An 18,459-nucleotide genomic window follows, 5' to 3' on the forward strand; every position below is an offset into this window, starting at 1 on the left:
TTCTTTAACTATATTTTTATTCTTCAAAATGTCCTTTGTTTCATTTAAACACTCATTTAAACATTTTAACAATGTTGGACTTTTATCCAGCTCCGCTTTTCATGTGATCCATCCGAGTGCTGGCACAGTGAAGATGAAGAAGTGATCGGATGTGTTGACCCCGAGCAGGAAGATAACAGGTGAGACTGACGCAAACGGATCTGATTTCCACTTCAGTGTTTGTTCTGCTGAGAGTTTAGATAAAGTCTGTGTGTGTGTGTGTGTGTGTGTGTGTGTGTGTGTGTGTGTGTGTGTGTGTGTGTGCGTGTGCGTGCGTGCTGTAACACACATAAAGTTAATATTTAGTGTTGACCGTGAAATGCATCACAAATGTGCCGGAGAGAGAGTGAGAGAGAGAAACCCGGGAGCAGCCAGACTGCAAGCAGGACGCAGCTGCGAGGCACCGATTCGGCTTCATTCAGCACTGACTTTTTGTTTTCATCTTCATCTTCATCACCACCATCAGCCATGTCAGTTCTTCCTCTGCGGGTGAAAATGCTGCGGCAGGTCTGGAGGCTGAAGGGCGTCGTGATTCTCGTCTGCAGCCCGTTCCTCCTGCTGCCGCTCGCCGTCAGCACCACGGTGAGACGCTTCACTGACCAGTTTAACCCACCAGTTTACTAAGAGGTGACCAGTTCACTGAGCACTTTAACTAGTTTTCATGAACAATGACTGGTTAAAGTTACCAGTGAACCAATGTACAGGACAAACTCATTTTAACCTGTTAACTGACAAGTAACCAGTTATACTTCCAAGTTTACTGAGTACTAGCTGTCCTGAATAACCATCTCACAGAGAAGTGCTCAGGTTAGTACTAACTGGTGTAAATAACCAGTTTATGGCACAACAAAGAGTCAGTTTAGCAATGCAGCCTAAAAGTCCCAAACAGATAACCTCCAACCTACCAGTGTAATATAAGTGATCTAAATATCAAATTTGAAGAACGATGATTAAAATAATTTAATTAATTACAAAATTATTATTTTCTCTGTTTTTTTATTAAACTGAACACTAACCAGTTCTCCTCCATTCTTACTACTGCTGTAGCTTCTAACGACTTTTCTATTTGTGAACTAGTGCAGCATAGTTACAGGTTTAATGAGCACTTATTGGTCTAAATATTACCAAGAACAAACTTTCAACCAATCAGTACTCATCTAAGTAATCTGTTTAAATAATCAGTTTTCTGAAACAATGACCAGTTCAAGTTATTGATTTACACTCCAGAGAACAAACCTGTTTAACGAAGCTGTTAATGAGAACCTGCCAGTTTAAACTGAGCAGCAACCAGTTTAAATAGCCAGTTTTCTGAGAAATTACCAACTCCAGTTAAGAGTTTACTGAGCAGTTTATTAACTAGTACACCCTAAAAGTTTCAGAGCGTGTTTGAGCAACCAGTTTAGTCTAAAGAGATCAAGTTTCCTGAACAATGACCAGTGAAAGTCACCAGTTTATCAGGACAGAGACAAAACTGGTTACATTCACCTGGTTTTGATCACTAACACATCAATAAGTGCTGTTTACAAGCGTTTGAGCACTAACCAGTATGAATGGCCAGTTTACTGAGACTGTAATGCAGCAGTGAACCAGCCTAACTGATGTCATACCTGTGTGTGTTTAAAATGACCAGTTTTCTGTATGATTAGTTAAAGTTAGCAGTTTAGTGAACACGGGCCGTTTAACAGAGCAATCGTGAATAAATACCAACATAAACTCAGAGTGTGAAAGAATCTCTACGATCGGACAATCAGCCTTGTGTTCGCTGTTTCATCATCATTTTCTACTTTATTTTGATCTCAGTTTTACACAAGCATAGGTGTCAAACTCTGGCCCGCGGGCCAAATTTGGCCCGCAGCCTAATTACATTTGGCCCGCGAAGCCACACCAAATTACTATCAGAGCTGGCCTACTGGTATTATACAGCTAATATATATATTGTTTAGTATTAAGCTTTGCTTGTTCCATATTCAGTTTTTCAGCAAAACGTGTTTGAGTCCATAAGAAAAGATTCATTCTTATATCTGGAGGAAGATTTTGCTTTTCAATAAATATTAACGTTAGCCCGCGACTTTGTTCCAGTTTTGAATTTTGGCCCACTGTGTATTTGAGTTTGACACCCCTGCTCTAAAGTGTCTTTTACTCTTTACTGGGCTTGATTTAGAAACCAAGGTCAAAATGAAGACACGGGAGGTAGCTAATGTTTTGCTCTCCTCAGGTGTATTAGTTAACCTTAGTTAGTTAACCTTTGAACCTTTGTTCTGATTTGCGCTCAGCGTGAGCTGAAAAACAACAAACAGCAGATTTTCTGGAAGCAGAGGTGTTCCTAATAATCTGCTCTCAGATAGGAGCTTATGAAAGTTTGGAATAACTGCAGCTGTGTGTGTAATAGAAACAGTGTCTTTGTTTTCCTGTTACTGGCCGTTGTGAGCTCGATGCTTCGGTGATGAATAACCTGAGCGCTGCGCTGATGTGCAGCCGCTGCGTGTTTGCACAGCAGCTTCTTTCACAGTTTCTTGTCACTGATTGACAAACAGACTGCAGACGGTCTGAAAGGTCACGGAGACGCTCTCTGAAAACACAATCATTACTTTAACTATTCACTCTTACTTCACTGGATATCTACAAAACTGAGAAGACTTTGGGGGGTTTATTTAAACTCATTTGAAATGATTTCACACTGTCGTGTATTTCACACTCCAAACATCTCGTCCACTTTGCAGTTTTTAGGCGTTTTCGTGGATTTCTGGTAGTTTTTCGCAGCAGCTCTTCGTCACTCACACAGCAGTCAGTCCGGCCTTTGCACAGGGCAGCTGGACTGTTGGCAGGTCGAAGGCTGCTTAGTGCCCGATGTGATCAGGACTGATGCAATCAGATTATTAGAGATTATAAAATCCCTCCAAAGATTGAATTAAATTGTATTTATATACTGCTAATGTACAACAATGATGTCACCAAACATGATATTATCAGATAAAGAAATTACAATATCAGAGAGACATCCTCTATCAGCAGTACGTGGCAAAGGTGAGGAAGAAGAACCCAGTTTTGACAGGAAGAGACGTCCAGCAGAGCCAAGGGGCAGGAGGGGCGGCCGTCTGCAGCTGGAAAGGAGAGAAAAGAGGAGAAAGTAGACAAAAGCTAAAGGAGAAAGGCTCAATGCATCATGGGAAGTTCCCAAACAGCTAATAACAGAATAAATAACAAAGTCACCTGATCACAGGACTAAAACCTTTATGAAAGTTTGGAGGGTGAATGAATGAGTCAGTCCTCTGAAATACAACATCTGCATGTAAAGAAATAACATCAGGTGTGGGATGTAAAGCTGCTATTGGGGAAACAAACACAACGAGTCAATGAAAAGAAAGAAGGAAATCCTTAACCAATGACAGCAGGGTCCACGTCTGAGACTTTAGTCACGTTTCCCAGACTTGCACACAGTGTTATTGCAGGTTTCATTGTCTTTCACTTTGTTTGGACTCAGTGGGTCCTGTCAGCAGACTCCCAGCAGCCTCTGGGGCTCTGCTCATAGAAAGAAATACAATCTTTCCCCTCATCGTCACGCAATCTTCCCCCGTCTCCTCAGAATTACAAGTTTCCACCAGCTCGATGTACGGAGGTGGGTATAGTACTAGTAAATCCTGACACGTGTTGGGTTCAGCACCTTAAGACCTCCCAGTAGGAGTCTGGATCAACACGTCTCCTCTTCTACAACAACAACTTCAACGTGTTTTTACAGTTTTGGGTAACGACAGGGTGGAAAGTGAAAAGAGCGTCACGGTTTACATAAACCTGACAGCTTAGAGGTGTGTGATCCTGTTCCAAGCCTCAGTTACACAGAGTTTGGTTAGATTAATAGAATAGAATAGAATAGAATAGAATAGAATAGAATAGAATAGAATAGAATAGAATAGAATAGCCCTTTATTGTCATTGCACATGTAACACAGTTGTGGGTGCTCCACACCAACTGTGCCAGATTAAACAATAAATAGTAAAAAGGCAAGAATAAATCAAAAACTGAGAAATACATACAAATATATTTAATATTTAAATAATGTCATTCAGACACAAAAGCAAGAAGAGAGCCAAAACATTTCTACTTAATAATTAAGCCTTTGATTCATCTGCTGACTCTGTGCAGCAGTGTCAGAAACGACTACAGCAAAACCATAGATACTCATTTCCTGTGCGTTTGTTCCAAAAACAAGCAGAGGCTGGAAGTGAGGTGATGTCACAGCACACACTTTCCAAAATATTTCAGTGTAAAAAAAAAATTACTGTATTACAAACCATTCCTACCATTTTTTGTGGCTAAATGGACCTCAGTAAAGAATAGTAAAGTCACGTGGGGTAGAAGAGCACGTTTACCATTTAAGTCTGTGTGTTGGAGAGCCAGCCATCCACCCAGACCTCCTCCCTTGGGGGAGGGGGGTGTAAAGTAAGCTTACATAAATATCATCCTTGCTGAGCTCAACATGTGCAGTGAAACTGGACTGGATGTTTTTCTGTTGGCAGCAAACTGCTGGATGAATTTTCTTTTGTCACAATGAAAGACTCACAAAATGCGAGTAATGTTTTACTAATAAACAGAAAAGAAAGCTAATTGCAAAAACGTGGTCTGAGTGCTAGCACGCTACTGCGTAACACGTTACACCTGTGAGATCAGTCACGGTTACACGTGTCCGTTTGAAGCTTCTGTCTGTAAGTTTTGTCTGTTTGTTTGTTTGTTTGTTTAACCATCATTTATTCTGCAGAAGCTTAATAACAGCCACTGGAGCATTAGCGCCCTCTGCTGTATTATATGAACACTACATTAGTGCATTGAAACACCCATTTGTTCACATCTTGTGGATGTTGTGTTAAAGCTGCAGGTTTCAGGTTACATTTTGACCTGGACGTGTTTTCTGATGTGTGTATAGGAGGCAGCCTGTGCTTATGTCATAGCCCTCATGGCGGTATATTGGTGCACGGAGGTGTTGCCGCTGGCGGTGACAGCGCTGCTGCCAACCATCCTGTTCCCCGTCCTGGGCATCATGGAGTCCAAGGAAGTAAGCCTGTGCACATACACATCGTATACTACATCTGGCACTACAACTTTACATGTACATTTATGCAAATAATGATACCGAATTATCAAACTGATTTTTTTTTTTGTCCTGCTGTATGCTAACTTTGTATTTCCATTATTTTGTCTCCTCCTTGTTTTTGTCCAGGTGTGTATGCAGTACCTGAAGGACACTAACATGCTGTTTGTCGGGGGCCTGATGGTCGCCGTAGCCGTCGAGCACTGGAACCTCCACAAACGCATCGCGCTCCGGGTGCTGCTGATAGTTGGAGTCCGACCTGCCCTGTGAGTCACCTGAACCTAATCTGTCCCCACAGGGCTGCAGCGGAAGCCGATCACTTCCCCTGTTTCTCAGGCTTAATCCAATCCCTTCCCCTCACAGGTTGATGCTGGGGTTCATGGGAGTGACGGCCTTCCTGTCAATGTGGATCAGCAACACGGCAACCACCGCCATGATGGTTCCCATCGTCCAGGCCGTCCTGGATCAGCTCCACAGTAACGTAGACCCTGAGCATTCGGCCAAGAGTAAGAACAGGAGTGAGGCACTACCTCAGGAGCGTCAGGAGAAAACCATCAGCATCCTTCAAGCTGTTAACCCAAACATCATGGAGATAGGTACGATGTAGGCTTCTGGCATATAGCTACTTTCTAACCACATGGAAGCGATGCCAGAAAAAACATTCCTCTAAGGTACTGATAAAGTACTAAACGTACTGCATTACAAAGACAGTGGAGCACCTGTCAGATTGGTCTATCACAGACTACATGCTAGCAGTTTTGTGAGACAGGTTTTAAAGTGGCCTTATTCTGCCTTTCCTTATTTTCTCTCATTTAACAGAATATTGAGGTAGTACAGCTCAACACTGTTGGGTGCTGCCCCTCGGCAGGCTTCCAAAAAGTGAGCTGTTAGAGAGGGTGGCCTTCAAGAGAAGCTTATTTCAGACTTACCATAAACTGAGGGGGTGCATGAGTGGTCAGAATAATAACTGTGAATCACGAGGAAACTCTGGTCGACCCTGAATACAAAGTACAGAATAGGTCCTCTTTCAGGGAAACAGTCAGGCTGAGTCTGATAAAGTTTGCTTGAATGAAAGCATTAAAGAAAGGAAAGAGGAAGAAAAGTCACTTTGGTATTGATGTGAAAACCCTAAACATGTCGTCAGTAACCAGAGATGGGCAGTAACGCGTTACTGTAATCCAATTACTTTTTTCAAGGAACGAGTAAAGTAAGGGATTACTATTGCAAAAACGGTAATTAGATTACCGTTACTTTCCCGTAGGAACGCTGCGTTACTAAAACCGTGATTTTTTTGCGAGAATGTCTCATGACAGTGACGTAAGCGAGTGCGACATTGGTGACAACAGCTGTGTGCAGATCAACAATGGATCATATATTGAATGCGGGAGAGAGTATGAGCGTGCAGCGTTTAAAGCGTGGAAGTACTGACCTTACTTTGAGTTTGATTCTGCAAAAAGTGACAAAAACATTAGTGTCCGTTGTGCGCGGGAAGAAAACTTCTTTTTACAGCGAAAAAAACCCCTAAACTTCCAAGCAAGCACCGAGTAGCTATGACGTAATGGGAAACTCACAGAGAAACTCGCAGATTCTTCCACTGACCACTGCGGCTCACCTGCACCAGGGTAAACCTCCGCCTACCCCACTCCTGCTTTACAGGTGAAAATAGAGCAACAGGACCGCTAGTCTTTGATGTTATTTACTTTCTGCTGTGTTTTACTTGCATCTATTTGAAAGACTGAGTGTAAACACAAAAAATATATATTTTATTTTATGTGCTGGAATGTGCAGAAAATAGGTTTAAATGTTAAACAAATTTCTTCCAGTCAGAGAAACAAGTTTTAAAAAGAGACTTTTCCATTTGATTACATTTTGTATGATGGATTATGCAGAAAAAGTAGAATTGGGCTGAAAGATCTATCACTTTATCACCTATTCAGGTTGTAAATCGTGTTTTTAAAAAGTAACTAAGTAACTAAGTAATTAATTACTTTTGAAAATAAGTAATCAGTAAAGTAACGGGATTACTTTTTTGGGGAAGTAATCAGTAATTAGTTACTGATTACTTTTTTCAAGTAACTTGACCAAAACTGTCAGTAACACTGCATGAGACAGCTCAAATATTCCTCTGTAGTCTGACCCCGAGGTATTAACTTATAGGTTTGTTTTCAGGTCTGAATCTATCAACCCAAACTCAAGGCAACTCAGAGAAAACCAGCAACCTACAAGACAACATGTTGCCTGAGCATAAAGTGGTGTCACTGGGTCAGATGGATACAAAGGAGATTGTCAAACCAGCACCACAAGACAAACCTCCATCAGACAGCAGCAGCAGTCCCGGTAAGTCCACAGAGGCAAGGAAACCTGACATCTATGGGAAACAGATAGATGAGCAGATACAGAAATCACCTTGAAGAAAAAGCTGTAATCAAACTTTTTTGTGTCTGAGTTAAGTGAGTCACAACCTTTGGACCAACTGTCCAAATGGCTGACGTAGCCTGAGGGAGGAATGCTTGTTCTGTCACTGTTAAAGAAAAGAAGGTCATAGAAGGAATCGTAGGGCCTCTAACATATATTTGCAACTTCAGAATGTTCCAAACAAAATGCTAAAGTTGTGCCGCTGTATAAAACTGGGGATAGACACCAATTTACAAATTACAGGCCTGTTTCTTTACTGCCACAATTCTCCAAAATCCTAGAAAACCTGTTTAATAAACGATTAGACAAATTCTTAGATAAACATAAATTACTCTCTGACAGTCGATATGGATTCAGATCAAAAAGATCAACATCACTGCCATTAATCAAATCAATTGATGAGATTACAAATGCTATAGATCAGAAACAGTATGCAGCTGGACTATTTGTGGATCTCAAGAAAGCATTCGACACAATCAATCGTGACATATTAATTAATAAACTGGAACGGTACGGGATCAGGGGGGTTGTACTGCACTGGTGAAAAATTATTTACGTAACAGGAAACTATTTGTGAAGCTGGGTGTCCATTCCTCATCATGCTCGGACATTGCTTGTGGTGTTCCACAAGGCTCTGTACTGGGTCCAAAGTTATTTATTATTTATATAAATGATATTTGTAAGGCATCTGATATATTAAAATTAGTATTATTTGCAGACAACACAAATATTTCCTGTTCTGGGGCGAATCTAAAGGAGCTGCTGGATACAATTACATCAGAAATGTGCAAACCTGAAAAATGGTTTAACAGGAACAAACTATCGCTAAATCTAAGTAAAACTAAAATAATCTTATTTGGGAATTCCCTTAGAAATGCACAAGTTATATAGATGGTGTGGAATTGAAAGAGTTCTTGAACATAAGTTTCTTGGTGTGATTATAAATTATAAATTAAACTGGAAGTCTCATATAAATCATATACATAACAAAATTTTAAGAAGTGTTTCAATCTTGAGTAAAACACATTCTGGACCACAAATAACTCCACAGTCTCTACTGTTCCCTGATTGCACCGTATTTGAATTACTGTGCAGAGGTTTGGGGCAATACTTACACATGTTCACTATCATCAATCTTTATATTACAAAAAAGGGCCATAAGGATAATCCATAAAACTGGTCACAGAGATCATACAAATCCACTATTCTTAAAATCAAAAATTCTAAAATTCACAGATCTGGTTCATTTTCTCACTGCACACATTATGTATAAAGCAATAAATAACCTGCTTCCTGACAATATTCTAAAACTGTTTTCTAAAAGGGAACGGGGACACAATTTGAGGGGGGAATTAAATTTAAAACATCCTCGTATCCGTACAACTTTAAAAAGGTTTTGCATCTCTGTGTGTGGAGTGAAGCTGTGCAACAGACTAAGTAAAGATATGAAGCAAAGTCCGAGCACGGCGCAGTTTAAACAGCGGTTTAAGGATGTGGTTTTTGCAGCGTACAGGGAGGAGGTGGAGATTTGATCAGGTGTTCTTGTCCAATATTTTCATGTGTGTGCGGGTGCACGGGTATGTTGGTGTGGGTATATATATATCTGTAGGTTGTGTGTCTTTTGAGGTGTTACTGGGGTTATTGAAAATGTGTATATAAATGTGTATGTATATATGTATATATGTATGGGATTATATGAGCTTATGCTTCTTCCTGCTCCTTTTTGAACATGAAAGTTATTTGTAGTTGTGGTTGCTTGTTTTCCTTTTGTTTTGCTTTGTTTCTATGTTGTTGTACTTTTTCAACATGTTCAAAACAAAGATTTAATCAATCAGTCTAAATGAGTCCAAATCAGAAATAAAGAGTCAAACATAACGTGGAGAATACATTCAGATAAAAGTGTAGCTGTTGTGGGTAATAGGTTCATTGGTTAACACTGTTAACTGTTTTCAGTGGTCGTGACCGTGGAGAGCAACTGCTGTCAGATGGAGCTGGAGGAGCTGAGTGACGTGGAGGAGGAGACGAGGAGGATGAGTAAAGGCCTCTTACTGTCGGTCTGCTACGCCGCCAGCATCGGAGGCATCGCTACCCTGACAGGAACCGGGCCAAACCTGGTCCTCATCGGACAGATGAGCCAGTACGAACTCACAGCAACGGCACCCAAATCATGTGACCACGTGTCCTGTAAGGCCTGACTCTCAACTTCCTGTTTCTTCCTTGCAGGCTCTTCCCTCAGAACGGTGACGTGATCAACTTTGCCTCCTGGTTTGCCTTTGCGTTCCCCACCATGGTGCTGACGCTGACCCTGGCCTGGTTCTGGCTGCAGTTCCTCTACGTGGGCTGCAAGTAAGTCATTCACCAAAACACAACCCCCAACATTACTGTGACATCTCCCACAGCTCCCACAACTCAACTTTACAGTTACAAACATGATTGGGGTTTTTTTGCTTTTGTGCATCACAGCCTGAGGAAGACGTGGGGTTGCGGTGCGGTCCAGTCGCAGAAGGAGCGGGCGGCATACGAGGTCATCAGGGACGAGCATTCCCGTCTGGGACCCATGAGCTACGGAGAGTTCAGCGTTCTGGCACTTTTCATCCTCATGGTGGCGCTGTGGTTCACACGAGACCCGCGCTTCATGGACGGCTGGGCGACGCACATGTTCAACTCCAAAGCTGAGTGAGTACCAGCGAAACCTTCATGAGTGCGCGCTGTTGAAGCTGTTTTAGTATTTTGGGCGGTTCAGAGAGCGGCGCAGACCAAACCCAAATCAGTCACGTCCTCGTGCGTGGCTCCGCCCAGATCTCCACCGCCATCTCGGCCTTTTAAAAAAGCAGACTAACTGAGACTCTGAGGGCCCAACCTCCTCGGCCAACGAGCTGTGACCGACAGGTCACTGACACCTGCTCATCCAGTGTTACCCGCTCGGCCGGGGTCGGCGAGCTCTCGGCTTTAACATCGCTCAGGGTCGGAGGTTCTGCTGCTAGCTTTCTGCCAGTGTTACTTTAGCAGCAGGAAGCTGTAACCAGGCGACGAACATCACCCAACAGAATAACATCTGAGTTTCACACAGGAGCCGCTCTATTGGTCAGATAGTGTCATTAAAAAAAGACCAGATTACTTCCTTTTAAATTACGTCCTGTTTTATTTCCAAGGTGTGTCTTTGTGTGTTTTTTTTAAAATGCACTTTTCTTGTTCTGGTTCATGTTTTTAGATGAAGCTGCCTCTCCACGTTATCGTAACAACTTTCTAAGCTTGTAGTTTATTCATTTATTTATTGTGTTAAATGAAAAATATGAGAATTTGGATTTAAGTCTCATTTTCAAACTGAAAGTAGATCTTTTGTGAAGCACTGGAATGATCCTTTAAAGGGGTGTTTTGAGTTTTTTTGAGCAGAAACTCTGAGATCCAACTTTCACGTGTTCGTCTCTGTTCCTGCAGTAATGTGAGATGGAAAAAAAGGGCCTGCCTCGGGCCAAACTCCCAGAATAAACAGGACTCAGGGGCGAGGAACAAACACTGGACGTGTCCTGGGTACAAATGCTGGACTTTAGTGTCACAGCTGCAGCTTTGACCCGTGTTACACAAATGCAGGAGGCTTGAACTGAGCTCACCTCCACACCGGACATCGGGCCTAGTTAGAGTCTGATTTTTCTTTCAATTAAATGTTATTATCTCAGCTTTTATTATTCAACCCTTTCAGCAGCATTTGCATGATTAGTTTTTGTGAATTTAATTTTAGTGTATCAGCTGGTGATACTGGACTCACTGGTTTCCAAATTAGGTTAACTATGTATTTAATCCATTAGATTATATTAATAGTTAGAAGCTTTTCCGTGTAGTCGGTTCTTTGCACCTGCAGCTGCGACTCTCTGACACCTGCACAGCGTTCGTGTTGTTGCACTTTGCAGAGTTTCTGCGTTTGAGCAAACGTCCAAAACAAAATCACAGAAACAAAGACTCAGCAGCAGCCTGAGGGTTGTCACGTTTATTTGCTTCGCTTCTGCAGTATCAGAAATCATATATGTCTGACTGTATGTGAGTATAGCACAAGCTCATAAATAAAGGCAAATGCTGCCTAAAGACGCAGAGTCTGTCTGTCTGACTCATACAGGAAGATTTTTAATCTGTAAATTTATGTTTTGTAACTCTGAGACGTTAAAGTTGACTTTAAACCCCGACCAACACCACCACAGCTAAACACACGTGTATTTAACCGTGTGGGAAATTGGCAACACATGACATGACTTTCCTGTTCATTCATAAACTCCCGGTGGGGTCACATGACCAGCGGGAGTAGCGCAGACGTCACGCATCGACCTGTTTGTTTCTGCACTCGTACCTGTCGTGTTGTTGTTAAGGCCGAAACGGGAAATAAAAAAATACTCATTTTCTGAGAAAAAGAAGAAAAATGTGAGATTTAACACGTAAACAGAAACATTTAGAATATTCAAAAACATCAATAATCAGTTTAACTGAGAAATGCAACAGGTTTGGGGGTTTTTTCTCGTCACTGAATTCACATTTTAGTCCCATCAGTGCGTTTTTCTCTTTGGAGCATGAATGTGCCCATATGGAAAAGAAATAGTAAAAACTTCTATGATTTACTCATGAAAGTGGCCACTTTCTCATTACTTTCATATATTTTGTTAGTAAGTATCCAAAACATACACGTTTCATTTATATAATTTTTCAAGGGATCTTATATGTGTTTTCACTCTTGTATGCTTTTCATACAAGACAGATACAAACTTTATAAGATTTATATATATCTTTTCCATATGGGTGGAGACAAAGTCTTGAAGAAGCTTCCAGAAACAGTGAAAACTGCATCAAACATTCAGTGAACTTGTGTTCAGAGCTTTCATCATAAAACACGTTAAAATGAAGAAACAGCTGGATGTCAGATGTTTGCTCTCTGTGGACTGAATCTTTAGGGTTTTGTTGGAAAGCTTTTTCAGACTTTTTCCGATTTTTCTCCGAGCGGTCGCAGTTCTGGATGTTACTGAGCATCAGTTTGCAGGTTGTTGATGCAGCGAAGGAGCATTAGCCTTCAACTTTTCAGCAAAGATGAAAAATATCAATATGCTCCCCAAAAAACCTGCAAGTCAGCAGGTCTGTGTCCACCGATGAAGGCTGCAGGAAAAGCTCATAATTATTTTTATTATTGTCATTATTTCTTAGAAATGAGGACTTTTTAACTCCCTCTTCCTTCTTAAGTGAAACCCCTTCAGCTGTCATTGACTCTGTTCACCTCCCGTCACACAGTCTAATATCGACCGCTGAGTTCGTGAGAAGGAATTTCACCACAGCCGGAGGTTTGGTATTTGCACACACTCAGTGACCATGCAACCACTGGGTTTATGTTTCTACATCCACCTCCTGTGAGCTTTGTACTTTTTGACCTTTTAGGGGTTTCAGTTATTTGAAATACTGATTTGGAGACAGGAAGCAGGCCGTGCCCTGTGCCTGGTAACATCTGTGTGGAAGCAGTCAGCTGCAGGCAGACTCTGAGATCTGAATGTCTTGTTGTTGTAGTTCACTGTAGATATTTTCCAGATGTGTTTAACTCTGGCCAGTCAGCTGGAAGTGATGCATCAATCTGACTGAAATCCTATAGTTATAGTTATAGTTACTGAAAATAGTTGCTGCTCATGTTATTGTCAGGGTGTGACATCAGCTGAGGGCGACTGCACGTCAACTGTAAACCTGTGTAATCAGGAAACATTTCAAAATCGTCTGTTTGCACAAACCAAAGGTCCAAGGTAACCAAAACTAGACCCCTCCCCCTTCAACACCAGGTCAGGTGATCTGGCTCCTGTGTCTGACCCAGACCTGAGTTCAAAGTATTGGTTATTGTTTATAAGTCATTAAATGACCTGGACCCTGAACACACAGCTGGGATGTTTAATGAATACAACCCTGGTAAGTCTTTAAGGAGTGAAACTAAACAGAGGGATCAGGCATTCACCTGCCATGCTGTCACATCTTCTCCGACCTCGGCAGATTTTAAACAGGAGCTGAACAGTGTTCATCTTTCAAAGCCCCGTGACCGACTGTAGTGTTTAGAAGGTGCTAGAACCTGTTGCTTCAGTCGCAGGAAGCAGCAGGTTCCCCGGAGGCTCCGAGTTTTGTTATTCCTGTTACAGAGAATCTTATTTGCACTTTGACCGTGACATCGGGTAATGAGTCAGTGAATAAGCATAACCATTTTGCAAAAGCTACCATGGTGATCTTGCCAGATTACAACACAGCCATTAGAGTCCCAGATGTTCGACTCAACATAACTCTTTAAGGCTTTAATCTTCCCGAACCACCTGTGGTCTTTGGAAGTGACAGTATCTAGTTTGTTGTTTGATGCTGAGTGGATGAAAGTAGATCCTGCATTGAGCTCTCTCTCTGTGTCTGCAGGTTCGTCACAGATGCAACCGTTGCTTTGTTTGTTGCTGTTTTGTTGTTTGTTCTTCCCTCCGAGCCGCCGCGATACCTCTGCTTCTGGAGGCGCTCCGACACAGGTACCACAAATACACAACACGTGGATGGGACACAAAGGCAATTTATGTTCGTGATTTAAATTGTTTGTTTGATCCAATCAGAGTCTCAGGTCTCTCGAGGCCCCGCCCCTTCTCTGCTCACCTGGCAGGTGACTCAGAAGAAGATGCCCTGGAATATTGTCCTGCTGCTGGGAGGCGGCTTTGCTTTGGCCAAAGGCAGTGAGGTAAAACCTTTGAAGAGTAAACAAGGACCAAGCTGACAAATCGCTCCATACCAAGTGCACCACAAGGTTTTTTTACTACATCAGCCTTGATTTATAGTTGCTGACAGTTCAAAGACATTTACAGATTCGATCTGTGGCGGCCTTCTGTTAAATTCTTTTATGCAGCCTTAGTTTTTATATTTTTAGAAGGAATAAACTAAAAATACATTTTGAATAGCCAAGAGAATAACACAACTAAGACTTTGTGAGTAAATGAAAATGAAATGACGCTTCTGTATGGGCACAGTGCAGATGGTTTGATGAGATTAAGTAAATCTTATATATATTTTGGAAAAGTGAAGACACCATCGAGTTTTCATTAAAAGTAAAGACCACAGAGAAACCTTTGCTTTCAGACTCAGACTGAAGTCCGGCTTTTTCTTGTTGGTTTTTCAGGAGTCGGGTTTGTCGCGTTGGCTCGGTGATCAGATGACGCCGCTCCACTCAATCCCTCCATGGGCCATCGCCATCATCCTCTGCCTGCTCGTTGCCACCTTCACTGAATGTGCAAGCAACGTTGCAACAGCAACTCTCTTCCTGCCCATCCTGGCTTCCATGGTACCAAAAACACAGCCAGCACAGACTGTATTTGTTTATTTGCAGATGTTCCTACAGGTGTTTCATATCATAAGGTGACAGAGAACAGAAGGAGCTTCACCCTTGAACCACTGACAGACTTTTATTATGATACATCTAAACAGGAAGTGTTGAAATGTAACAGGAAAAAAAGCCATTGAAGCCAGTTTATGGGTAAAGTTGATGACTCTGTTGTTTTCCCAACCCAGTCCCAGTCCATCAGCTTGAACCCTCTGTACGTGATGATCCCCTGCACCCTCAGCGCCTCCTTTGCCTTCATGCTGCCAGTGGCCACTCCACCCAATGCCATTGTGTTTTCCTCCGGTTTCCTCAAAGTGTCCGACATGGTGAGTTCTTCATTTCTTCCAGTTGGAAAGAAATAATCATTCTGATTCATTATGTCATCATAGCCTCCCCCCCACTGTGCCCCCTACAGGCAAAAACAGGTGTGGTGATGAATATCATCGGCATCGGCTGCATTAGTCTGGCCATCAACAGCTGGGGTCGGGTCATGTTTTCTCTGGACACTTTCCCCTCGTGGGCCAACGTCACTGCACCCGTATAGGAGCAACATCCTCCCACATCTTTATTTATGCACATAAAAACCTTTTCAGGTTTGATCTTTCAGCTCCAGCATCTGGCATTTCCCAGCCAGGAGTTTGTTTTTTATATTCGTGTTACAATGCTTTCTGACCCACAAGAAACATCATCTCGATTTTGTTGTTTGTGTCATTGTGCGTGTACACGTTCTAGTAAACTGTCTACAGAGTAGTAATAATGGCAATTAATGGACTTCCACACACAAGCAATGTAGTCGACGTTACCTTTGGTGGATTGAAAAACTAGATCTACCTTTATATGTTTGTACAGATGGTGTAAAAGAAATACACACAAACTGAGGTTACAGTATTTGTTCTTAGTGTCTTTAAAGCAATCTTAGGGCCAGACAACAGTGACAATAAGTCCCCAAGTTTTAAATAGATTCTCAAAATGTTTTCTGAGCTGGACTGTGGACTCTAACTACAAACATTCACATTCCTGTTGACCCTTTAATTTAAAAAAAAAGAACTCTTCAGTGATCTGTCAGTGCGCCCAGGGCGGCTGTGGCTACAATGTAGCTGCCATCACCAGTGTGTGAATGGGTGGATGACTGGATGTGTAAAACGCTTTGGGGTCCATGGGGACTAGTAAAGTGCTATACAAATACAGGCCATTTTTACCATTTTACCATATTGATGAAAATTTAACAGCTGAAAGAAACCTGAATTTCAAAAAAAAAAAATCACAGGCTTTTAATTTGAAACATCTTCAGAAAGCTGACTGTCAGTGGTGTAATATTATTTTGTTTAAAGGCAGTGAAATAGAAGAAGCTGTGAAGAATGAGAGGATGAAAGCACAGTGTGAGGAATGCGAGTAAACCACGGAAACATGGAGAAAGTTTAACAGAGGGTGAAAACAGGACCTAAACAAGATGATTATAAAACACTTAAAGTGTTGTCTGTAAGAACCATGTCATTTAAAATTGTTCTTTTTTGTTTGAAGTCCTGATATTTATTTGCTCATCATAAATGTGTGAAACTGCTTGTTAGCAGGCGTGCCACCAGGCTCTGTTCCAGGTCTGCAGTTTATGTTAATGAGATTGATTTTTCTGCAGATGATGCTGTATTATAACTTTCTTCCAGATTGCTGGCCTTTTATTTTCTTTGTGATTATTTCACTGTTCTATGGTTTTTATTTGTAGGACTGACTCTAGAACAGCTGCAGCAGAACTTTACTGACTGGGAAAATTCCCAATGAAGAAACTATTTTCCCTGTGAACTGGAATTATTTTAGCATAATTACTAAATATGTTTCGCATTTTTATGGTTCATATTTAAACATAATAACACCATTTTTATGCGAGCTGATGAGTGTGTTCTGTACATACATGACGTTTCAGAGTTTTGTACCATCTTGTTAACAGTTTTATTTCATATTAATAAAGATTGATCTTTAAAGGCAGCTTTTGCAAATTCTGCTGTTTTTTTTAAACAAAAATCTTCCAAAATGAACTAAAGTTAGAACAGAAACAAACAGAAGCTTGGACTTGATGTCCAAAACATCTATGTTTTATATTGAAGTGATATCAGCTGAAGTTTAACTGATGCCAGGCTGTATAGAGGACCACAAGAGCCACGCACATCGAAATAAAAAATTGTGCTTAATTAATGAATTGTAGAATAAAATCTGCATTTGTAAATTCATTTTTGAATTCCAATTTAATAAACTGCATTTCAACTCCAGAGAATACCACCTGGTTCAACAATCTTTTCATCTGATTATTGGGAAAACCGTTTTCTTCTGAGAGATGCTGCTAGAGCTGAAATTGAGCCCAAAGAAACAACAAAGTTTAGTTCCTCTGGATTTTCCATGGAAAATTGTTTTATCACTCATCCAGGTGACTTCTCCAGTGTCACGGATGAGTGATGAATGTATCTCCCACTGGAAACCATTGTGTCCAGTTAAAGTCAATCGACTTTTTTAAGCAGAGTTGTTAGATGCTGTGCTCATGAGGACAATGGGTTTTAAACTTGCAGCACAACACAAAGCTGAAATACTGGATCAACGATCAAAACACTTAATTGAGCAGAATTAAGTCAAAATGCAATATCCTCATATGATGACACATCACACATGACCAGCATTGTTCTAAGAATGCAAACTTTCTTATTGGAAGTTTCCACAGCTGCCAGAAAGGGACAGATTTCTGGCTGGTCTTAATGAGTGACCGTTGCTCTCATTTTCTTTGGAATTGCTGCACGGAGGATGTAACACCCATGACAAGCGCTGAGGTGTGTCTTTGTCAGGAATCAGCCATCCTCAGCTTCCAGGTAAGGAAAGGTGGAACCAGAAGATATTCAAATGCATCTCTCCACAGCTGCTGATGAATTCCACAAAAAACAAAGTTTGTTAAAATCATTTGCAGGTGAATCACCACTGATTTTTTTCAAAAATTACTGACAAGTGGATAACTAGAATATATAGTTTATCATTTCAATGTACTGTAAAAAAATTGAACTTTATATGACAAACGTGGTGCTTGTGGAATTTTTAACAAGGACCCTACAAAACTTTACAGTACTCATGCTGCCAAACTTCTGACGGCTAGGTGTGCAGTTCCTGCTTTAAATGCATTCAAAATCTAAGTGATAAGAGGCCAGAAATGTTTGAACTCCCTTATGAACCTAAATCACTGAGGCCGTCTCTCCTGCATGAAGTCCAGGTGCTGGTTTTCCAGTGTGTGTGTCTGATGCCCCAAAGCTGCCTCAGAGCTGTAACACCATCAATGGCTGCAGTATGGAACAGATGTGGGTGTGTCCTCATCTCCCAGAGTCCAAACCGTCATCAAACAGCCCTACAGACACAAAAACGTGAAAATATAAACAACCATCAGCAGTGATTTAAGTACTTTAAGACCTCTGTGAAAATCATTTACAGTATATATCACAGAATTTAAGGCCTTTATAATCACAGAGCAAACAGAGAAAAGTACTAAACTGAATCAATTTCAGCTTTCGTTTCTCATGATGTATATTGTAATAATAATTAAATT

General features: G+C 41.2%; 1 protein-coding gene across 1 annotated transcript; it reads left to right on the forward strand.

The window, feature by feature from the left end:
- The first annotated feature begins 284 nt into the window (after window positions 1-284).
- Window positions 285-16,888, forward strand: LOC146379728 (Na(+)/citrate cotransporter-like). The gene is made up of 13 exons (XM_084941145.1): window positions 285-621; window positions 4,958-5,086; window positions 5,252-5,388; window positions 5,486-5,718; window positions 7,292-7,459; window positions 9,491-9,674; window positions 9,761-9,883; window positions 10,001-10,213; window positions 13,946-14,049; window positions 14,131-14,252; window positions 14,688-14,849; window positions 15,077-15,214; window positions 15,304-16,888. The coding sequence occupies exons 1-13, from the start codon at window positions 370-372 to the stop codon at window positions 15,430-15,432; spliced, it is 2,094 nt and encodes a 697-aa protein (XP_084797271.1). The 5' UTR covers window positions 285-369; the 3' UTR covers window positions 15,433-16,888.
- Window positions 16,889-18,459: the final 1,571 nt, after the last annotated feature.

This window comes from Perissodus microlepis, chromosome 10 (genome assembly GCF_051167445.1).
Source record: "Perissodus microlepis isolate ML-2025 ecotype Zambia chromosome 10, ASM5116744v1, whole genome shotgun sequence".
Lineage (NCBI taxonomy): Eukaryota > Metazoa > Chordata > Actinopteri > Cichliformes > Cichlidae > Perissodus > Perissodus microlepis.

Excerpts from the sequence above, each read along its gene's own strand:
- LOC146379728 (XM_084941145.1), top strand. The coding sequence starts at position 370 with ATGTGCCGGAGAGAGAGTGAGAGAGAGAAACCCGGGAGCAGCCAGACT. Across the intron at positions 622-4,957 it reads CGCTCGCCGTCAGCACCACG|GAGGCAGCCTGTGCTTATGT; the intron begins GTGAGACGCTTC and ends ATGTGTGTATAG. Across the intron at positions 7,460-9,490 it reads AGACAGCAGCAGCAGTCCCG|TGGTCGTGACCGTGGAGAGC; the intron begins GTAAGTCCACAG and ends AACTGTTTTCAG.